Here is an 18,717-nt window from a genome sequence, read left to right as displayed (position 1 = left end):
ATTAGACTGAATTCCTTTCTTTTCTTCAACAATTCAAAACTCGTTACTGGATAGAAAAAGATCTTATTTCCATTATATTCTAAAGGTCCTTGTCTTTCCTTTATTTGTCTTGCAGCCAATTCCAAAATCTTCTCTCGTACTTGATAACGAAGGAATTTAACCAGTATTGGATGCAGCTTTTGATCTGGTGGTGGTTGAGGTCTTAGGGCTCAATGTGCTCTTTCTATTTCTATATCAGCCTGAAATTCTTTGACTCCAAGACTTTGTGGGATCCAATATTGCAAAAATTGCCTAATGTCTTCTCCTTCATCCCCTTCTTTAAGTCCAACAATTTCTATATTATTTCTTCTACTGAAATCTTCTTAAGCATCCACTTTATGGGCCAAATGATCTTGAGTAGTCGTAAAATTTGTTTGTATATTCCCCATCTGATCTTTAACTGAATCGATTTCAAATTCTGTTCCCTTGACTCCTTCTTCCACCTTTTTTGCATCTTGACAACTACTTCTGCTACGTTTACTTCTGATTTTAACATTTGAGTTCCAATTTTCTTTATTTTCATCAATGCCTTCATTTGTCTATCCAAATCATGAATAGTCAAAGATTTAACAGTTTCACCTTTTCTAACTTTCAGCGAGCTCCTTCTAATTCTTCTTTTATTTCTTCAGATTGTAAAACCTTCTTAGAATCACTGAAAGTTCATTCTTCATCCGTTTCTTCCTGTTGAAGCAGTTTATATCTGCTTCCTTCTTCCAGTGACTCCCTGTGCATGTGCAGAGACGCTTCTTCTTTTGGGACCTCCGGCCATCGTTGGAGGTGATGACGTTGAAACATCTTGAGTCACCTTAGTAACAAACTTCTTCAAGCAGGTCACTCATTATCTTTGGGACAGCTCCTGGATCCATCTTCAAGGTAGGCCTCTCTTCTTTATTTTGCTGTAGTTTTTGCTATTTTTCTCTTGAGCCAACAGCAGCTTTTTCTTTCTTTGGAGACATCTTTAGGGTGTTCAGTGTTAGTTTAATTTTTTTTTCTCTTTTCCTTCTATCTCTTCCTTTTTTAACACTTTTTAAAACTTTTTTTTGGGAGAGCTAGGTTTTCCAACCTGACGTTACACCATCACATGACACCCCCCCAATTGTAAGAGTACATTAGCAAAGACGAGACATTGGTGATACCAAAATAATTTTTTTCTGTGGAACTCAATCGAATGTACATACTCCCTGAAACTAAATATTAGCACCTGCATTACCTGACAATCTACACAGGAGAACCTGGAAACACTTGTTTCTAATTCTCTTTGGCAATAGACAACATTTGAGGTGGGGGAAACTATAATTAGGCAGGTGCTTGACAGCATAAATTGGGAGCAAATGTTCTTGTGGAAAGGTAGAGCGGAAATGTGCCAAATGTTCAGAGAACTTTTACATGGTGCACTGCACAAGTATATTCCATTGAGGTAGAGAAAAGATGGTATGGTGAAAAAAGCATGGAGTACAAGGGATGTAGAAAATCTAGCGAAGAAGAAAAGCTGACGAGAAGTTTAAGATAGGAAATCTAGAGAATTACAAGATTGCCAAGAAAAAATGGTCTAAAGAGAGCTAAAAGTGGTCAAGAGAAGTTGTTGATGAGGATTTTTTTTAAAATGCCGAGGTTTTCAACAAGTTTGTGAAGAAAAAGAGGACAATTCATGTGACCAGACCCACCAGAGTGATAGTGGAAATGTGTGCATGGATCCGTAAATGGTTATGGTTATATGGTTATAATTGGTAGTGGAGTTCCTAAATGAAGTCTGCTTCAGTTTTCACCAGAGAAAAGGACCTTGGCCATTGAGAGGATGACCTAAAGCAGACTGAAATGCTTAAGTATATTGACATTTTTAAAAAAAAAGGATGTATTGAAGCTACAAACGTGAAGTTAGATAAATCGCCAGGACTAGATGAGATTGACCAAAGGCGACTGTGGGAAGTGAGGGAGGAGATTGCTGAGCTACAGGTGATGCCATTGGGGACAGTAGAAGCACCAGGGGATTGGGGGGTTGCAAATTTTGTTCCCTGTTCAAGAAAGGGAGTCAAGATAACCCAGGAAATTACAAACCAGTGAGTCTTACTTCAATTGTGGGCAAGCTGTTGAAGAAGATCTGGAGAGACAGGATTGAAATCATTTAGAGAGGCATATCTGACGTCCATATCTGCACCATGTGCTGAGCTGCAGCTCCTCAGGAACTGCGTTAGGGAACTACAGCTGTAGCACGATGACCTCGCTCTGGTCAAGGAGAGTGAGATCGTCATAGTTAGGAGTTACAGCCAGGTGGTCACGTCAGGGCCACAGGAGGAGGACAGGTTGGTCACGGTTAGGAGAGGGAAGAGGAATAGTAAGGTGGTAGAGAGGACCCCTATGGCTGTGGCCCTCAACAACAGGTACTCCTCTTTGGGTACTGTTGGGGGAAACAGCCCAGCTGGGGAAAGCGTCAGTGGCTGTGCCTCTGGCACTGGGTCGGCCTCTGAGGCTCAGAAGGGTAGGGAAAGGAAGAGAAGGGCAATAGTCATAGGGGACTCGATAGTCAGGAGTACAGACAGGGGATTCTGTGGACAGAGCCTCCCTGATGCCAGGGTCCGGGATATTGCTGCTCGAGTCCAGGACATCCTGAAGGGAGAGGGAGATGAGACAGAAGTCGTGGTACATGTAGGTAACAACGACATAAGGAGGAATAGAGAAGAGGTCCTGAAAAGTGAGTACAAGGAGTTAGATAGAGAGTTAAAAAGGACTGCAAAGGGAGTAATCTCAGGATTTCTGCCTGTGCCATGCAACAGTGAGAGCAGGAATAGAATGAGATGGAGGATGAATGCGTGGCTGAAGGGGTGAAGCAAAGAGCAGGGATTCAAGTTTGTGGATCACTGGGACCATTTTTTGGGTAGGTGTGACCTTTTCCAAAAGGACGGCTTGCATTTGAACCCCAGGGGGACCGGGATTCTGGCGGGGACGTTTGCTAGGGTTACTCAGGAGACTTTAAACTAGAATGGCTGGGGGAGGGAACCAAAAGAAGGGGAACATCAAGGAGAAGGTTAGAGTGCAATCAGAGAAAGCTTGTAGACAGTGTTTGGCAGGGGGGGGGGAGTCAGGTGATAGAAAAGGGGGATGCTCAATACGAAGATGGACAGAGGTTGATTGCAAAAGATCATAAGAGAGGTGTTGGTAAAGATAGGGGCGTAAAGGAAGTAAAAAAGTGGGAAATCTCTAAAATGCATATAGTTTAATGTTAGGATGATTGTAAGGAAGGTGGATGAGCTGAAGGTATGGATTGACGTGGTAGCGATTAGTGGAACATGGTTACAGGAGGGACGTGACTGGCAGCTAAATATTCCTGGATTTAGTTGGTTTAGGTGTGATAGAACCGGGGGGGGGGGGGGGGGGGTTGCAGTACTAGTTAGAGAAAATATTACAACTGTGCTTAGGTGTGATAGAATAGAAGGCTCATCCAGGGAAGCTATTTGGGTGGAATTGAGGAATGGGAACGGGGAAGTTACAATTACAAGGGTGTATTATAGACCATTGCATGGGGAACGTGAATTAGAGGAACAAATTAGTAGGGAGATAGCAGATATTTGTAATAAGCACAGGGTAATGATTGTGGGGGATTTTAATTTTCCGAATATTGATTGGGAAACCCATTCCGTGAAAGGGCTGGATGGGTTGGAGTTTGTAAAATGTGTGCAGGATAGCTTTTTACATCAATACGTGAAGGTACCAACTAGAGAGGGAGCTGTGTTGGATTTACTCTTGGGGAATGAGATGCGTCAGGTGACAGAGGTATGTGTTGGGGAGCACTTTGGGTCCAGTGATCATGGTGCCATTAGCTTCAAGGTAATTATGGAAAAGGATGTGTCTGGGCCCAGAGTTGAGGTTTTTGAGTGGGGAAAAGCTAGGTTTGAGGAGATGCGAAAGGATTTACACGGGGTGGATTGGGACAATTTGTTTTCTGGGAAGGATGTAATAGAGAAATGGAGGTCTATTAAAGGAGAGATTTAAGAGAACAAAATCTTTATATAACTGTGAGGTTGAAAGGTAAGGTCAAAAGTTTGAGAGAGCCATGGTACTCAAGGGATATTGGAAACTTGGTTCGAAAAAGAGGGAGTACTGCAATAAATATAAGAAGCAGGGAAAAAAGGAGATGTTTGGGTACTATATTGAATGTAAAAAGAATCTTAAGAAAGAAATTAGAAAAGCTAAAAGAAGGTATGAGGTGGCTATAGCAAGCAGGGTGAAAATAAATCCAAAGGGTTTCTACAAATATGTAAATAGCAAAAGGAAAGTGAGAGATAAAATTGGTCCAATAGAGAATCAGAAAAGACAAATGTGTGTGGAGCCAAAAGAGATGGGGGAGGTCTTGAACAATTTCTTTGCCTCAGTATTTACTGAGGAGAAGGATATTGAACTGTGGAGGGTAAAGGAAGCAAAGGGGGTAAATATGGAGACTATAGTGTTTAAGAAAGAGGTAGTACTGGAGCTTTTGAAACATATAAAGGTGGATAAGTCTCCAGGTCCTGACAGGATTTTCCCCAGGACCTTGAGAGAAGTTAGTGAGGAAATAGCGGAGGCTCTGGCAGTGATTTTTCATTAGAGACGGGTATCGTGCCAGAGGATTGGTGTGTTGCACATGTGGTTCCTTTGTTTAAAAAGGGTTCGATGAGCAAGTCTAGCAATTATCAGCCTGTAAGTTTGACATCTGTGGTAGGTAAATTGATGGAAAGCGTTCTTAGAGATAGTACATATAAGTATATGGAGGGAGAGGGTCTGATCAGGGACACTTAACACAGATTTGTGCGTGGAAGGTCGTGTTTGACCAATCTTGTTGAATTTTTTGAAGAGGTGACTAGGAATATTGATGAGGGGAGAGCAGTGGATGTTGTCTATATGGACTTCAGTAAGGCCTTCAATAAGGTTCCGCATGGGAGGTTAGTTAGGAAGGCTAAGTCCTTGGGTATCAATTTGGAGATAGTCAAATGGATTCAACAGTGGCTGGAAGGAAGGTGCCAGGGAGAAGTAGTAGATAATTGTTTGTCAGGATGGAGGCTGGTGACAAGCGGTGTACCTCAGGGTTCGGCATTGGGACCGTTGCTGTTTGTCATATATATTAATGATCTGGAGGATGGGGCGGTAAATTGGATTAGTAAATATGCAGATGATACTAAAATAGGAGGAATTGTGGATGATGAAGCGGGGTTTTCAAAGATTGCAGAGGGATTTAAACTGCTTCGAGGAGTGGGCAGAAAGATGGCAGATGGAGTTTAATGCTGATAAGTGTGAGGTGGTTCATTTTGGAAAGAATAATCAAAGCAGGACATATGTGGTAAATGGGAGGGTGTTGGAGAATACAGTGGGGCAGAAAGATCTAGGATTAACGGTGCATTGTTCCCTGAAGGTAGGAGCACATGTGGATAGGGTGGTGAAAAAGGCCTTTAGTATGCTTGCCTATATAAATCAGTGCATAGAATCTAGGAGTTGGGAAGTAATGATGAAACTGTACAAGGCATTGGTGAGGCCAAATTTAGAGTACGATGTGCAGTTCTGGTCACCGATTTATAGGAAGGATATTAACAAGATAGAGAGAGTGCAGAGAAGATTTACAAAAACATTGCCTGGGTTTCAGCATCTGGAATACAAATTAGGTCTTTATTCCTTGGAACGTAGAAGGCTGAGAGGGGATTTGATAGAGGTGTTTAAGATAATGAGAGGGATAGATAGAGTTGATGTGCAAAGGCTTTTCCCATTGAGAGTAGGAGAGATGGATACAAGAGGTCATGGGTTGAGAGTTGACGGGCAAAGGTTTGGAGTAACATGAGGGGGAACTTCTTTACTCAGAGAGTGGTTACTGTGTGGAATGGGCTTCTAGGAAATGTGGTGGAGACAGGGTCAATTTTGTCATTTAAGAAAGAGTTGGAAGGGGGATGGAGGGATATGGGCAGAGTGGTGGTAAGTGGGATTAGAGGAGGGTACTTGGATCAGTGTGGACTAGAAGGGCCAAATTGGCCTGTTTTCGTGCTATAATTGTTATATGGTTATAACCTGATTTACGATCACTGGCATGGATTCGTCATGCTCAGTTTTTCCCCCAGATGAGATGATTCTGGAACTAGAGGGCATAGGTTTGTGGTGAGAGGGGTAAAAGGCAACATTTTCACTCAGATGGTCCATATTTGGAATAAACTGCCAAAGAGAATTGTAAAAGTGGGCACAACAACATTTACACACATTTTGAACATATCTAAGGATAGGAAGAGCTTAGAGGGATATGGTCGAAATGCAGGCAAATAGGACTCGCTCCAGACAGTCAACTTAGTTGGCGTGCTTGTTCCACACAGCACGACTCCAAGTCAATCTATCTCTGAGCCAACACTCACCTGGTTTCTGGAGAAAGTGATAACCACATTCAGCACTTGTCCAAAGGGCTTTGCCAAACTCTTCAGGTCATCCTCTGTGTACCCTTTTGCTGGAAGATTGCTAATTCGAATAACTCTTCCTTTGTCATTGAGGGAATCATCCTGCAATGCAAAAGCAAACCAATGAAACAGACAAGCCTGAAGTGCAGAAAGTTTGCCGTATAACATTCAAGAAGGCAGCACATGGTAAAATATCACAGGTTATGGTGCAACATGCAAATTACAACTCTCATGGACATGTGCTCAACTTTCAATATGGATCACGTACTTTCAGACATCCAAGAAAAGATTTCAGATGACATGAAGTTGGTCTTAGGAGGGAAACACGCTGCAGATGCTGTGATTGTTGAAAAAAACAAATGCTGGAGGAACTCAGCTGGTTTTGCAGCATCCACAGGAAGTTAAGATATACTCTATTACTTTGTTGCGGGCCTGAGCCCTTCTTCAAGATATGAATAAAAAGCAGGCAGGCATCTGAATTAACAGAAAAGGCAGAGGAGAACAGATCAACTGATAAAAGGTGTTAATTAGCATGTGGCTGTGGAAGCGATTCTGGGTGAGTACATGGTCATAGAGCTTGAAAGTGGCAGAGTACAGATGGGAGTTGTGAGAAAGACTCTCACAGAACTCCCTTCAAAGAGAGGAGCATAATATCTTCAGGGTAGGCATCCATCAATAGAGCAAAGGCTATGGGGTTACCAATACCCCCGAGCGGAAAGCCCTGCAAAAGGCAGTGGACACAGTCCAGGACATCACAGGCAAAACCTGGTCATCATCGAGAACATCTAAAGGGAACACTGCTATCAGAGAGCGGCAGCAATCATCAAGGATCCACACCACCCAGCACATGGTCTGTTCTCACTGCTGCCATCAGAAAAGACATGTCGATGCCACAAGACTGGCACCACCAGGATCATGAACAGCTGCTCCCCCTCCACCATCAGACTCCTCAACAATAGAGACTCATTTGAGGACTCTTTACTTTTGCACTTTAATGTTTTTACATTTCTTTATTTGTATATTGTTTAGTTTTTTTTTTGCATTACCAGTAAGTGGTACTTCTGCCTCGCCCGCAGGGAAAAGATCTCAGGGTGATGTCATGTATGTATCCTGACAAATTTGAAATTTGAATGGAGTGAAACACAAAAGTCTGCAGACGCTGATTGTCGAAAAAACGGGAATGTTGGAGTTACTGAACAAACTCTCAGTGACCAACCGATATGTAACTGATGTTTCAAGCCTGAACTCTGCTTCAAAACATGAACAGAACAAGGCATCTGCCCGAATTATGGGTATGGTCTGCTTAACATCCACAATACATTCTGTGAAATTGGGCATTGTGCGATGTGGACATTGGGACACCGTAGTGTACCTGTAAACTTTCCATTCATAGTAGGGATCAGTGTGGGGACCAACATGAGGCTGTGGGGAGAGAACAGAGCAGTGGGGTCAGCGTGGGGACTGACAGAGGGCTGCGGGGAGAGAGTGGGGCAGTTAGATCAGTTTGGGTATACAGTATACAATTTCCTATAGCTAGTGATTGCCTTTTCTAAATCGGTGTGGACTAGATCACGGTAACTGATTATAGGACCACGAAAATATATGCGGTTGGAGATTGCCCACATGGATGTTAAACGACACATACCTGTAAAAGGGCAGGGGAAGGAGTAAAGATCAACAGACAAAAGATGTTAATTGGACACATAGGCAGGGCAACGGCAGTTGCCATTTAATTCTACTGCATTGGGGCGGGGGGGGGGAGAAGAGGGTCAAATAAAGATAGGGGAAGCATCATGAATATTCGAGGCTTGGGTAGTATTGAAAAAGAAAGGGGACACTGAAGGTGGCAGCACAGGTAGTTAGGATGGTGAAAGTGGTGTACAGGGTGCTTTCCTTCATTACTTGGGGATAGAACAACCTTACAAAACACTGATCAAATCAGAGCTGGAAAACTGCGTGCAATTCTGGTACTGAGATGATGCAGAGGACATTCACCAGGATTTAGCATAGAAACATATCAAGCGTTGAAAGGCCCAAAAGAGTAGATGTGGCAAAGTATTTTCTCATGGTTGGGAAGTCTAGGACACAAGGGCACAACATCAGGATTGAAGGGCACTTATTTAAAACAAAGGTGTGGAGGATTTCCTTAGCCAGTGAGTGATGTATCTCTGGAATTTGCCTCCATGGGCAACTATGGAGGTCAGGTCATTGGATGTCTTCAAGGAAGAGATTGAAAAGTGTCTGAACAGTCAAGGTAACTAAGGTTATGGGCAGAAGGCCGGGGAGTTGGGCTGAGTAGGAGCTGATGATGTCTGCAGGGCAGAATTGATAGGTCGAATGGCCTACTTCTGTTTCTATCGCTTATCACTGGGGAGGGAAGGCTTCAATGACAAGGAAAGACTGGAGTGCTCTGTTTTTTCCTTGAAACTAGGAAAGCTGAGGATGTGCCTGACCAACGTCCTTAAGATGATGAGGTTGATATAGCTAACAATAGGGGGCATAGCTTTAAAGTACAGTGAGGAAGCAAGAGGTACGTTTTTCATAGTGGTGGGTGCATTGAATCCGCTGCCAGCAATGGTGCTGGAGGTACTTTCAACAGGATATTCTGAGAGTATGAGATAGGTACATGAGCTGTGGAAAATTGGAGGGTTCTGCAGTAGCTTGCAGACAGTTGTTGGAGTAGGTTATTGAGTCAGCACAACGCCGAGCGCTGAAAGGCCTGCCCTGTAAATTTCTGTCCCATGTTAGATATTAAAATTATTAAAAGTAACCTAGAGGGTAGATTAAATTTTTTTTTTCCTGTAGTCAAAGTCCATGAATGCACATGTTTAAGGAGGTTTCGAGGGGAGCGAGCATTTTTTTTCATCCAGGTGGTGGGTAAAATCTGGAACAAACTACTTCAGGTCACAGTTGGCCAGAGAATCAGAACATTCAAGAAACATCTGAAGAAGCACAAATTGCCATGGTATAGTAGGATATGGACATACTGGTAAGTAGCCACACTTGAGGATTTTGGCATATAGGGCAAATTGTCTTTTTCCCAGGGTAGGACTGGTAAAACTAGAGGGCATAGAAAAGAGTCAAACCGCTATTTTTGGCCAAAATATCTGGAATTTTCCATGCATCTCGAGTAAAGGTTGACCCTAGTCTCTCACCACGAACCTTCAGCCATCAGAGCTCCCGATGTCTCCAACATGGACTAACACCCGGCCACCCTCCCATTGGAGCTCCTGACACCTCCAACATGGACTCACACCCCAGCCACCCTCCCATCGGAGCTCCCGACCTCTCCAACATGGACTCACACTCTGGCCGCCTGTCCATTTCAAGAACAACCCATTTTTTTTAACAAAGCGATGGATAATGACATAACCATTCATCACTTGAAAGGAATGAATGAATGAATTGAACTCACCTCAGACTGGGGCTTGTGCACTGAAGAGCTTTCATCTCCACTCATCTCTGAAATGACAGACAACAGTGATGCAAACACTGAGCACATCCTTGAAGACAACCTTCAACAGCCAGTCTGCAAGTCAGTAGTGACAACTTGATTGAAAACAACATTAAATCATGAGATATAGGAGTAGAATTAGGCCATTTGGCCCATCGAGTCATCCAACAATCCTTTTCAACCCCATTCTCCTGCCTTCTACCAATCCCGTTGATTCCCTTCCTAATCAGTATGTGGCAAAATGTTCTGTGGATTCACCACTATCTGGGTAAAGAAAATTCCTCTGTCTCTGGGACATTTTTGTAGTCTGAGGATGTGCCCTCTGGTCCCAGACTCCCACACAACAGGAAATATCCTTTCGACGTCCACTCTTTCCAGGCATTTCTGTATTCCATAGGCTTCAATGAGATCCCACCCCCATTCTTCTAAACTCCAGCAAGAACAATCCGAAAGAAATCAAATGCACCTCATACGAAAACGCTTTCACTTCAGGAATCATTGCTATAAACCTTCTCTGGACCCTCTCCAATGCCAACACATCCTTCCTTAGATATGAAGCCTAAAACTGCTCACAATACACCCACGTGTGGTCTGACGAATGTCATAAAAAGCCTCAACAGCAAATCCCTGTTTTTATATTCTCTATCTCTTGAAATGAATGCCAGCATTTGACCTTTAAGTTTTGCACGAGGAGCCCCTCCGCACTTCTTATTTCTGAACTCGTTGCCATTTATAAAATAGTTTACACCTTTATTCCTTCCACCACTGGTCACCGGCAGGAGCAGGCCCTGTGGATCATCACTGGTCACCAGCAGCACCAGGCCCTGTGGACCACCACTGGTCACTGGCAGTTCTCCTAAGTATTAAAATTGGGTCCGCATTCACCATCTCAGCTGGCAGCTTGTTCCACACTCCCACTGCTCTCTGTGTGAAGATGTTCCCCCTGAAGTTCACCTTAAACCTTTCCCCTTTCACTCTTAACAGTTTGTATTTCACCTGCCCTCAGTGCAAAAAGCCTATCTACATTTACTCTGTCAATTCTCCATCTCCCCTCCCCCCCCAACCCCAATAATTTTAAATACCTCTATCAAATCTCCCCACATTCTTCTACGCTCCAGGGAGTTAAGTCCAAACCTGTTTAACCTTTTCCTGTAACTCAGTTCCTGAAGTCCAGGCAACATCCTAGTCAATCTTCTCTGCCCTCTTTCTATCTTATTGATATCTTTCCTACAGTTCGGTGACCAAAACTGCACACGATACTCCAGATTTGGTCTCATCAATGGCTGATACAACTTTACCATAACAGCCCAACTCCTGTACTCAATATTTTGATTTATGATGGGCAATGTGCCAAAAGATCACTTTCAGGGAATTAAGTATCTGTATTCCCAAATCCCTCTGTTCTATCCAATCCTAACCCGTTCAATTTCCTCTACAGACTCAGCGCTTTCTCAGCACTACCTGTCCATCCTTCAATCTCTGTATTATCCCCAAACATGGTAACAATATCAATTCTGTCATCTAACTTACCGACATAGAATATCAATGGTCACCAGCAGGCCAACTAGAAAAGGATTCTTTATCCCCACTCTGTGGTTCATGCCCAGTCAGCCAATATTCTATCCATGTTAATATCTTTCCTACAATATCACAGGTTCTTATCTTGCTTGGCATCTTCACGTGTGGAACATTGTCAAAGTCCATATAAACTATAAATCACCGACTCTCCATTTTCTGTCCTTCCATAGAACCACAGGACATTACCAGCATAGAAATTAACCCCTTTGCCCCTCTAGTCTGTGGCAAAACAATATTCTGCCTCGTCCCACGGGCCAGCGCCCAGACTATCTTCCTCCGTAGCCATCCCATCCTTCCAGTTATCTCCTCAAAGAATTCCAATGGGTTGGTCAGGCTGTTATTATGCTTTATATCAAACACAATCAGCTCAAGTTTGTTTCTGGTGAAGAAATCAATTCCAAACACAAGCCTGCTCCAACCTCTGTGCTCAATCTGCAACAGGCTTATAGATTCTAGTAACACCTCTTCTGTAATTTGGAGAGATATGTTGTAAATTTCTCCGCTCAACTTTCCTCCTTTACATTCCTCTCTAAAATCAGGAAATGCTGACCATCCCTCTTGCCTCCACAGATGCTGCCTGACCCACTGAGTTCCACCAGTAGTTTTTTTGGCTCCAGATTACAGCCATATGAATTTGTGGATGAGTGAACCTAGAATCCACTTTGAATACATTTTTTTGTCATCTGGCCTGCTATTAGCTGACATGATTTGCTTTTATGTCTTTCAGGTGAAATATTTTGAGATACTTTGACCTAAAAGCACTTACTAAATGAAAATTGTTTAAGTAGCAAACACAAGATTAAAAATAAACTCATTTGGTGCAGACCACATCGTGATTCACATTCAGAAAATATTAATTCCACGTATATCCTTTTGAACTTTATTGTGAATCCAGGGTATATTGGCATCAGGTAACTGATAGTACCTGTTAGAAAATATACACAATTCATCAGAATTCTGTATTGAAAACAATTCCACCTTTAGTCGATTAAATCTTTCTCAGAACATTAGCTTACTTGCATCAGTTGCAGGGGTGGCATCTTCTGAAGTTGCTGGAGGTTTAGCATTGGTATCTGAAGTATCCTTGTCTTTTCTAGGCAGGCCAAATAGAAAGATAATGTGAGGTAATATATGGAGAACAAGAAACATCCAAAGTTACAGAGAGCAGTCTAACTTTGCCTCAGGCCCTGACGATCAACACAAATGCACCTCAAGGATACGAGCTTAGCCCATAGCTCTACTCCCAAGACTATGTGGAGGAGCAGGCTGTCTACAAATTTGCCAATGACACCAAGGCGTTGGGGGGAAAAAAAAACACAAAAGGCAATGAAAAAGTATATAGGAGGGAGATTGATCAGCTCATTGGGTGGGGTCACATCATACGCTCAACATTAGCAAAACCAAGGAGCTGACTGTGGACATTAGGAGGAAGTCAGGAGAACATGAACCAGTCTCATCATGGGGTTAACAGCGGAAGGGGACAGGAACTTCAAATCCCTGGGCGCCAACATCTCTGAAGATCTATTCTGGGGCCTCCATGTTGATACAATCACGAAAAAGGTTCACCAGCAGTTATACCTCAAAAGGAGTTTGAGGAGATTTGGAAAAACTCTCGAAAATTTCTACAGGTGTTCTGTGGAGAGCATTGTGTCGGGTTGTATTACCATTTGGTATGGAAGTCCAAATGCACAGGGCATGAAAAAAAAAGCTCCAGAGTTGTTAACTCAAGCCAGTGAAATTACAGGCACCAGCTTCAATCCATCTAGGTCATCTACAAGAGGCGGTGTCTTTAGAAAGCAGCTTCTATTCTCAAGGACCCCCACCACATGGGCCATGCCCTTGACATTGCTACCATCAGGAAGGAGGTATAGGAGCCTGAAGACAAGCACCCAGCAGCACAAGGACAGCTTCTTCCCCTCTGCCATCAGATTTCTGAATGGACAATGAATCACAGACACTACTTAACTTTATCCTATTTTCTTGCACTATTTATGTTTGAAATGTGATTTATTTGCACGGTAATGCTACCGCAAAACAACGATTTGTGACATCTTCACAACAATACAGATTCTGAAAGGGGTAACTAAGATGCCATGAGGCATAAATTTGCTGCTGGAATAGGCTAGAAAAGTGCACTCCCCCTCCCCATGGCTTGGCTTCGCGAATGAAGATTGGAGGAAGGGAGCTGTCCACGTCTGCTGCAGGCTCGCTGGTGGCCGACGCGGCCAATGCGGGACAGATGTGCCCGGCCGCAGCGGCTGCAGCGGTAACTCTGCTCTGGGTTTGGTGCTGCTGTGTCAGGATTTTTCCTCCGTCTCCTTTTGTCCTCCAGGCCAGCCCTGTGTGTGTTTTTGAAGGAGGAGGCAGACTGGTGAAAGGTGTGTCGTCAAGCCGTGCGATTGGAGGCTGGAGCAGACCACTCTGACGATGGACGATGGGACAGGCTTCTAGGGATTTCTTCAGAGACCTGATACCTTTTTTTGAGCGCCTCTGTTACGGTGGCCAGTGGAGTTTGCCATACCACATAATCTTTGCCAGTGATGATCCTCCATCCTAGAGATGTGCTCTGCCCAGCTTAGCTGCTCGTCAACGGCACGATCTTGATGCTGGCAATTTCCACCTGTTCGAAGACTTCAATATTGGTGACAAAGTCACTCCAATATGGTGCGGAGGCAGCACTGGTTGAAGCACTCAAGGAATTAGAGGTGGTGACAGTAGGCAACCAATTTGTACCCTTCTTCAGATACTTGTTGTTCCAGACTCTTTTGTATAGCCTGCCAAATGCATTCCTTGCCTTTGCCAGTCTGTCGTCAACTTCTTTATCAATCTTGGCATCTGACGAGATGGTGCACCCCAGATAACTGAAGTGATGGACTGTCTTCAGCTCAATCTTGCTAATGGTAATGCGGGGAGGGTGGTACTCTTCCTGAAGGGCTGATGGAGAACTTCTGTCCAGTCTCCAGAGTTCACCAGCCTTCGCAATGTAAGATGCTATACAATACAAGGCTGTCTCTGCATAGACAACAAGGGCAGCATCGTCGGCCATGAGTTGCTCCAAAGTCTTGGAGTGGGACTGTAGTCAATGCGGTATCAGATGTAGACACCATCCTTGTCATCAAGGTCTTCTGAGAACCTTTGGATCATCACACAGAAGAAGATGGCGACGAGTAGGCACAAGGACACAGCCTTGCTTTACAACGTTGCCTATTGAGAAGGGCTCTGAGGTCGTTGATTTGTCTGACTTGGCCATGTAGCTGGATGACCATGCTAAGCAACTTTGGGGGCACCCTAGTTGCTCCATGATTTGCCACCTTTCCTGCTTACAGCGCCGAACACTTTGGTAAGGTCGACAAAAGTCACAAACAGTCCCTTGTTCTGTTCCCTACACTTCTCTTGGAATGGAACTAGCTTGAGTGGACAACTTGATCGCCATGGACAAGTTGGTCTGACAATCCGTTTTCTTGCTGTAAAGTGGGTGGATAATACCACTATTTACTGACAGCTCTGGGTCCCACATACATTTCGTACACATCTGGAAAAACTACTCAAGATTTAGTGTTCAGGTACTTACTGTACAGAGGGAGCAGCTTGACTCGGCAACTGTTCTTTTTGGTCCTATTGAAAAAAGAAACAATTGTTAGGAATTTCCAGTCGTCTTCTGTCACCTCACTTTAAGAGAGAAATAATTATATAAAAGCAGAGAAGTGATGTTGAGGCTTTATAAAACCTCACGAGGATTGTGAGCAGTTTTGGGCTCCTCGTGTAAGAAAGTATGTTCTGACATTGAAGAGGGTTCAGGGGAGGTTCTCAAAGATGATTCCGGGTTATCCGGTGAGGAACATTGGACAGCTCTTGACCTGGACTTGTTGGGATTTAGGAGAATGAGGGAGTATCTCTGAAACATTTTGAATGTTGAAAGGCATGGGACGGAGTACATGTAGAAAAGTTGTTTCCCATGATAGGAGAGTCGAGGACAAGAAGGGAAAACTTCAGGATTGAAGGGCATCCGCTTAGAACAGAGGTGCGGAGGAATTTCTTCAGCCAGAGGGTGGGGTATCTGTGGAATTTGATGCCACAGGTGGTTGTGCAAGCCGGGTCACTGGATGTATTTAAGACAGAGATTTATTGGGTCTTGATTAGGCAGGGCATCAAGGATTATTGGGAGAAGGATGGGAAAATGGATCAGCTCATAATTGAATGGCAAGACAGACTTGATGGACTGAATATCTCATTTCTGCTCCTGTATTATCTTATGGTACTAAAATTGAAGCAGCAAGCGGGTGACTACAAAAACACGAAAAAGGACACCACAAACAAGAACCACCACCAAAGCCAAAAACATGAGTTGATTCTCCATCTTCATTGGAGAAATACAAGATTGTAATTCAGTGGTTTTCAAACCTTTTCTTTCCACCCACACACCACCTTAAGCAATCCCTTACTAATCACAGAGCACCTGTGGCCCCGGGAATACTTAAAGGTATGTGAGTGGAAAGAAAAAGATTGAGAACCACTGCTGTAGATACTAGAATCCAGAGCATAAAAACAAATTGCTGGAGGAACTCAGTGGGTCAAGCAGCATCCGTGGAGGCAAAGAAACGGTCCACAGAAGTTGATTAATGTGCTGAGTTTGCCCAGGAGTTTAATTTTACTCACTCTTAGTCCCCAGTGTTTACTTTATTAGGTTTCTTCTCAAGGGGAATGAATCCTATTTTGAAGAGGAATCAATGATGACAGGAGTAACGTACAAATTAAAACTACCTTTCCATTGGTAACTAGATGGAAATAAAGTGCATATACTGTTGATCTGAAATGCTTGTAATACACAGCAAGTCAGGCAGTATCAAGGAAGAATTGTTGACGCTTCTTGCCGATAGCCTTTCAGCAATATGCATTCTTTTTGCAGAGATGCTTCCTGTCAGATATAGCACAGGTTCTTTGGTCCACAGAATGTGCACTCACCAACAGGTTCTGCAGGAGCCTAGGTTATGGTGTAACATTTCACCTTGAAACTCAATGGCTCAGATTAGGCCCTGCAGTTCTGTTGGATTCCCCCTCACTTGAGTGAGATGACACTGGTTACAAAATCCCATTAGGTACTCTATGCAATACCCTATGTAGGGCCGAGAGCAGCACAGTTGGAGGCATTGACTCTTGAATGAGATGCTCCAGCTGAACTCATCTGATGTGAAAACTATGGCCCTGCACTGTCGAAAGCCGACTGACTGACTGGATGCATCGTAGCTGCTCTGCTCAAGATTGAAAGCTGTTCCTGAATGCAGCTCAGAATATTGCTCAAACTTCCCTCCTCTTGGGAAAGGCAGCCAACTAACCAAAGGACCTACCACACCCTAGTTACAGACTCCTCTTCCCTCCATCATGGAGAAGGTTCAAGAGTGTAAAAGCATGCACCAACAGGCTTCTAGACAGTTTCTTCCCTGCAGCCATCAGGCTTCTGAATGAACCCCACAACAGTGCTCTCACACTGCCCTTACTTGGTGTGAATTGATCTTCCTATTCATTGCAATCCTACACTCTGTAAATTGTACTCATTACACAGTATCTGAATGTTTGAGATATCCTTTACAGAAGAGCCCCTCTTCGTACGAACATTTAATGAAAAATAAACAGTTCTGTGTCCTGCTGCCTTATTCTTGTGATATGAACTCACATCTTTGTGAATGCACATCTCCAATTGGTGGGTTAGGAGCTTCCTGCTTGATGAAATGCAAGAAGAGTTCCCGCTCCCACCGTTTCTTGGACAGTATTTAACTCTCAATTAACAGGAAACTAGAATAATTTTAATCATCATTTATACTTGCTTCCCTGGATCACACAACAGCAGCTACAACTGGGATAAAAAGTGCCAAAGGAACTCAAGTCTCCCTCCCCCAGTTTATATAGAAGCCTCAACTTCCTGCTGCGAGCAGTTATACAAGACAGCACAGCTAGCCTAGCTATTAGCGCAACGCTGTAACCGCGCCAGTGACCTGCGTTAAAATCTGTAACTGTTTGTACATTTTCCCCTTGCCTGCATGGGTTCATCCCACCCTTCAAAATGTACGGGGGATGTAGGTTAAGGTGGGTGTAATTGGGCAGCACGAGTTTAAATGGCCAGAGTCGGCTTCTCCCATGCAGTAATTAAAATTTTAAAATATAGTCGCTGTATTATTAAGGTGTTTGCTAAGCTTCAACCTATGGACAGGCTCGGTGGATCAGGCATAAGGCGTGCTCTCAATCCATCCTGAAGAGAGTGCTTACCTGCTTTACCATTTCCTTCTTCTGTCCCAGTAACATCATGGTCACCTGTCGACGATTGATCTCGGCTGGTGTTATACTGTAAAACTCCACAACTGCCTCTGCAGCCTCTTTATATGCCATCTTCAGGAAGGCCTGTTTTTAAACCAAAAAAACCACTCAGACATTTTCCCCCTATAGTATCAGTAATGGAATCACTCACCTCCCATAGCTTTTCTTTTAAAAAAAATTATTGAGTTTAACATAATAATCCTATATACATGTTCTATTAATATAACATATTCACATCATTCTTTTCTTTGGCTTGGCTTCGCGGACGAAGATTTATGGAGGGGGTAAAAGTCCACGTCAGCTGCAGGCTCGTTTGTGGCTGACAAGTCCGATGCGGGACAGGCAGACACGGTTGCAGCGGCTGCAGGTGAAAATTGGTGGGTTGGGGTTGGGTGTTGGGTTTTTCCTCCTTTGCCTTTTGTCAGTGAGGTGGGCTCTGCGGTCTTCTTCAAAGGAGGTTGCTGCCCGCCGAACTGTGAGGCGCCAAGATGCACGGTTGGAGGCGAGATCAGCCCACTGGCGGTGGTCAATGTGGCAGGCACCAAGAGATTTCTTTAGGCAGTCCTTGTACCTTTTCTTTGGTGCACCTCTGTCACGGTGGCCAGTGGAGAGCTCGCCATATAACACGATCTTGGGAAGGCGATGGTCCTCCATTCTGGAGACGTGACCCACCCAGCTCAGCTGGATCTTCAGCAGCGTGGACTCGATGCTGTCGACCTCTGCCATCTCGAGTACTTCGACGTTAGGGATGAAAGCGCTCCAATGGATGTTGAGGATGGAGCGGAGACAACGCTGGTGGAAGCGTTCTAGGAGCCGTAGGTGATGCCGGTAGAGGACCCATGATTCGGAGCCGAACAGGAGTGTGGGTATGACAACGGCTCTGTATACGCTTATCTTTGTGAGGTTTTTCAGTTGGTTGTTTTTCCAGACTCTTTTGTG

At 44.0% G+C, this 18,717-nt stretch overlaps 1 protein-coding gene across 5 annotated transcripts in view; it reads right to left on the bottom strand.

The window, feature by feature from the left end:
- Window positions 1-18,717, bottom strand: part of LOC138756937 (zinc finger protein 638-like) — a 128,427-nt gene that overhangs the window by 57,487 nt on the left and 52,223 nt on the right. For all 5 annotated transcript variants that reach the window (XM_069923396.1, XM_069923397.1, XM_069923398.1 and 2 more), the window contains exons 8-12: window positions 17,731-17,862; window positions 15,041-15,084; window positions 12,486-12,562; window positions 9,853-9,899; window positions 6,399-6,539 (exon numbers count right to left, since the gene is read on the bottom strand). In XM_069923396.1, coding sequence (XP_069779497.1) covers window positions 6,399-6,539; window positions 9,853-9,899; window positions 12,486-12,562; window positions 15,041-15,084; window positions 17,731-17,862 — 441 coding nt within the window. The remainder of the gene's footprint in view (window positions 1-6,398; window positions 6,540-9,852; window positions 9,900-12,485; window positions 12,563-15,040; window positions 15,085-17,730; window positions 17,863-18,717) is intronic.

Source organism: Narcine bancroftii, chromosome 3 (assembly GCF_036971445.1).
Source record: "Narcine bancroftii isolate sNarBan1 chromosome 3, sNarBan1.hap1, whole genome shotgun sequence".
NCBI classification, from domain to species: domain Eukaryota; kingdom Metazoa; phylum Chordata; class Chondrichthyes; order Torpediniformes; family Narcinidae; genus Narcine; species Narcine bancroftii.
Note: the sequence above shows the minus strand (reverse complement) of the source record. Positions and strands in the feature narration are given on the sequence as shown.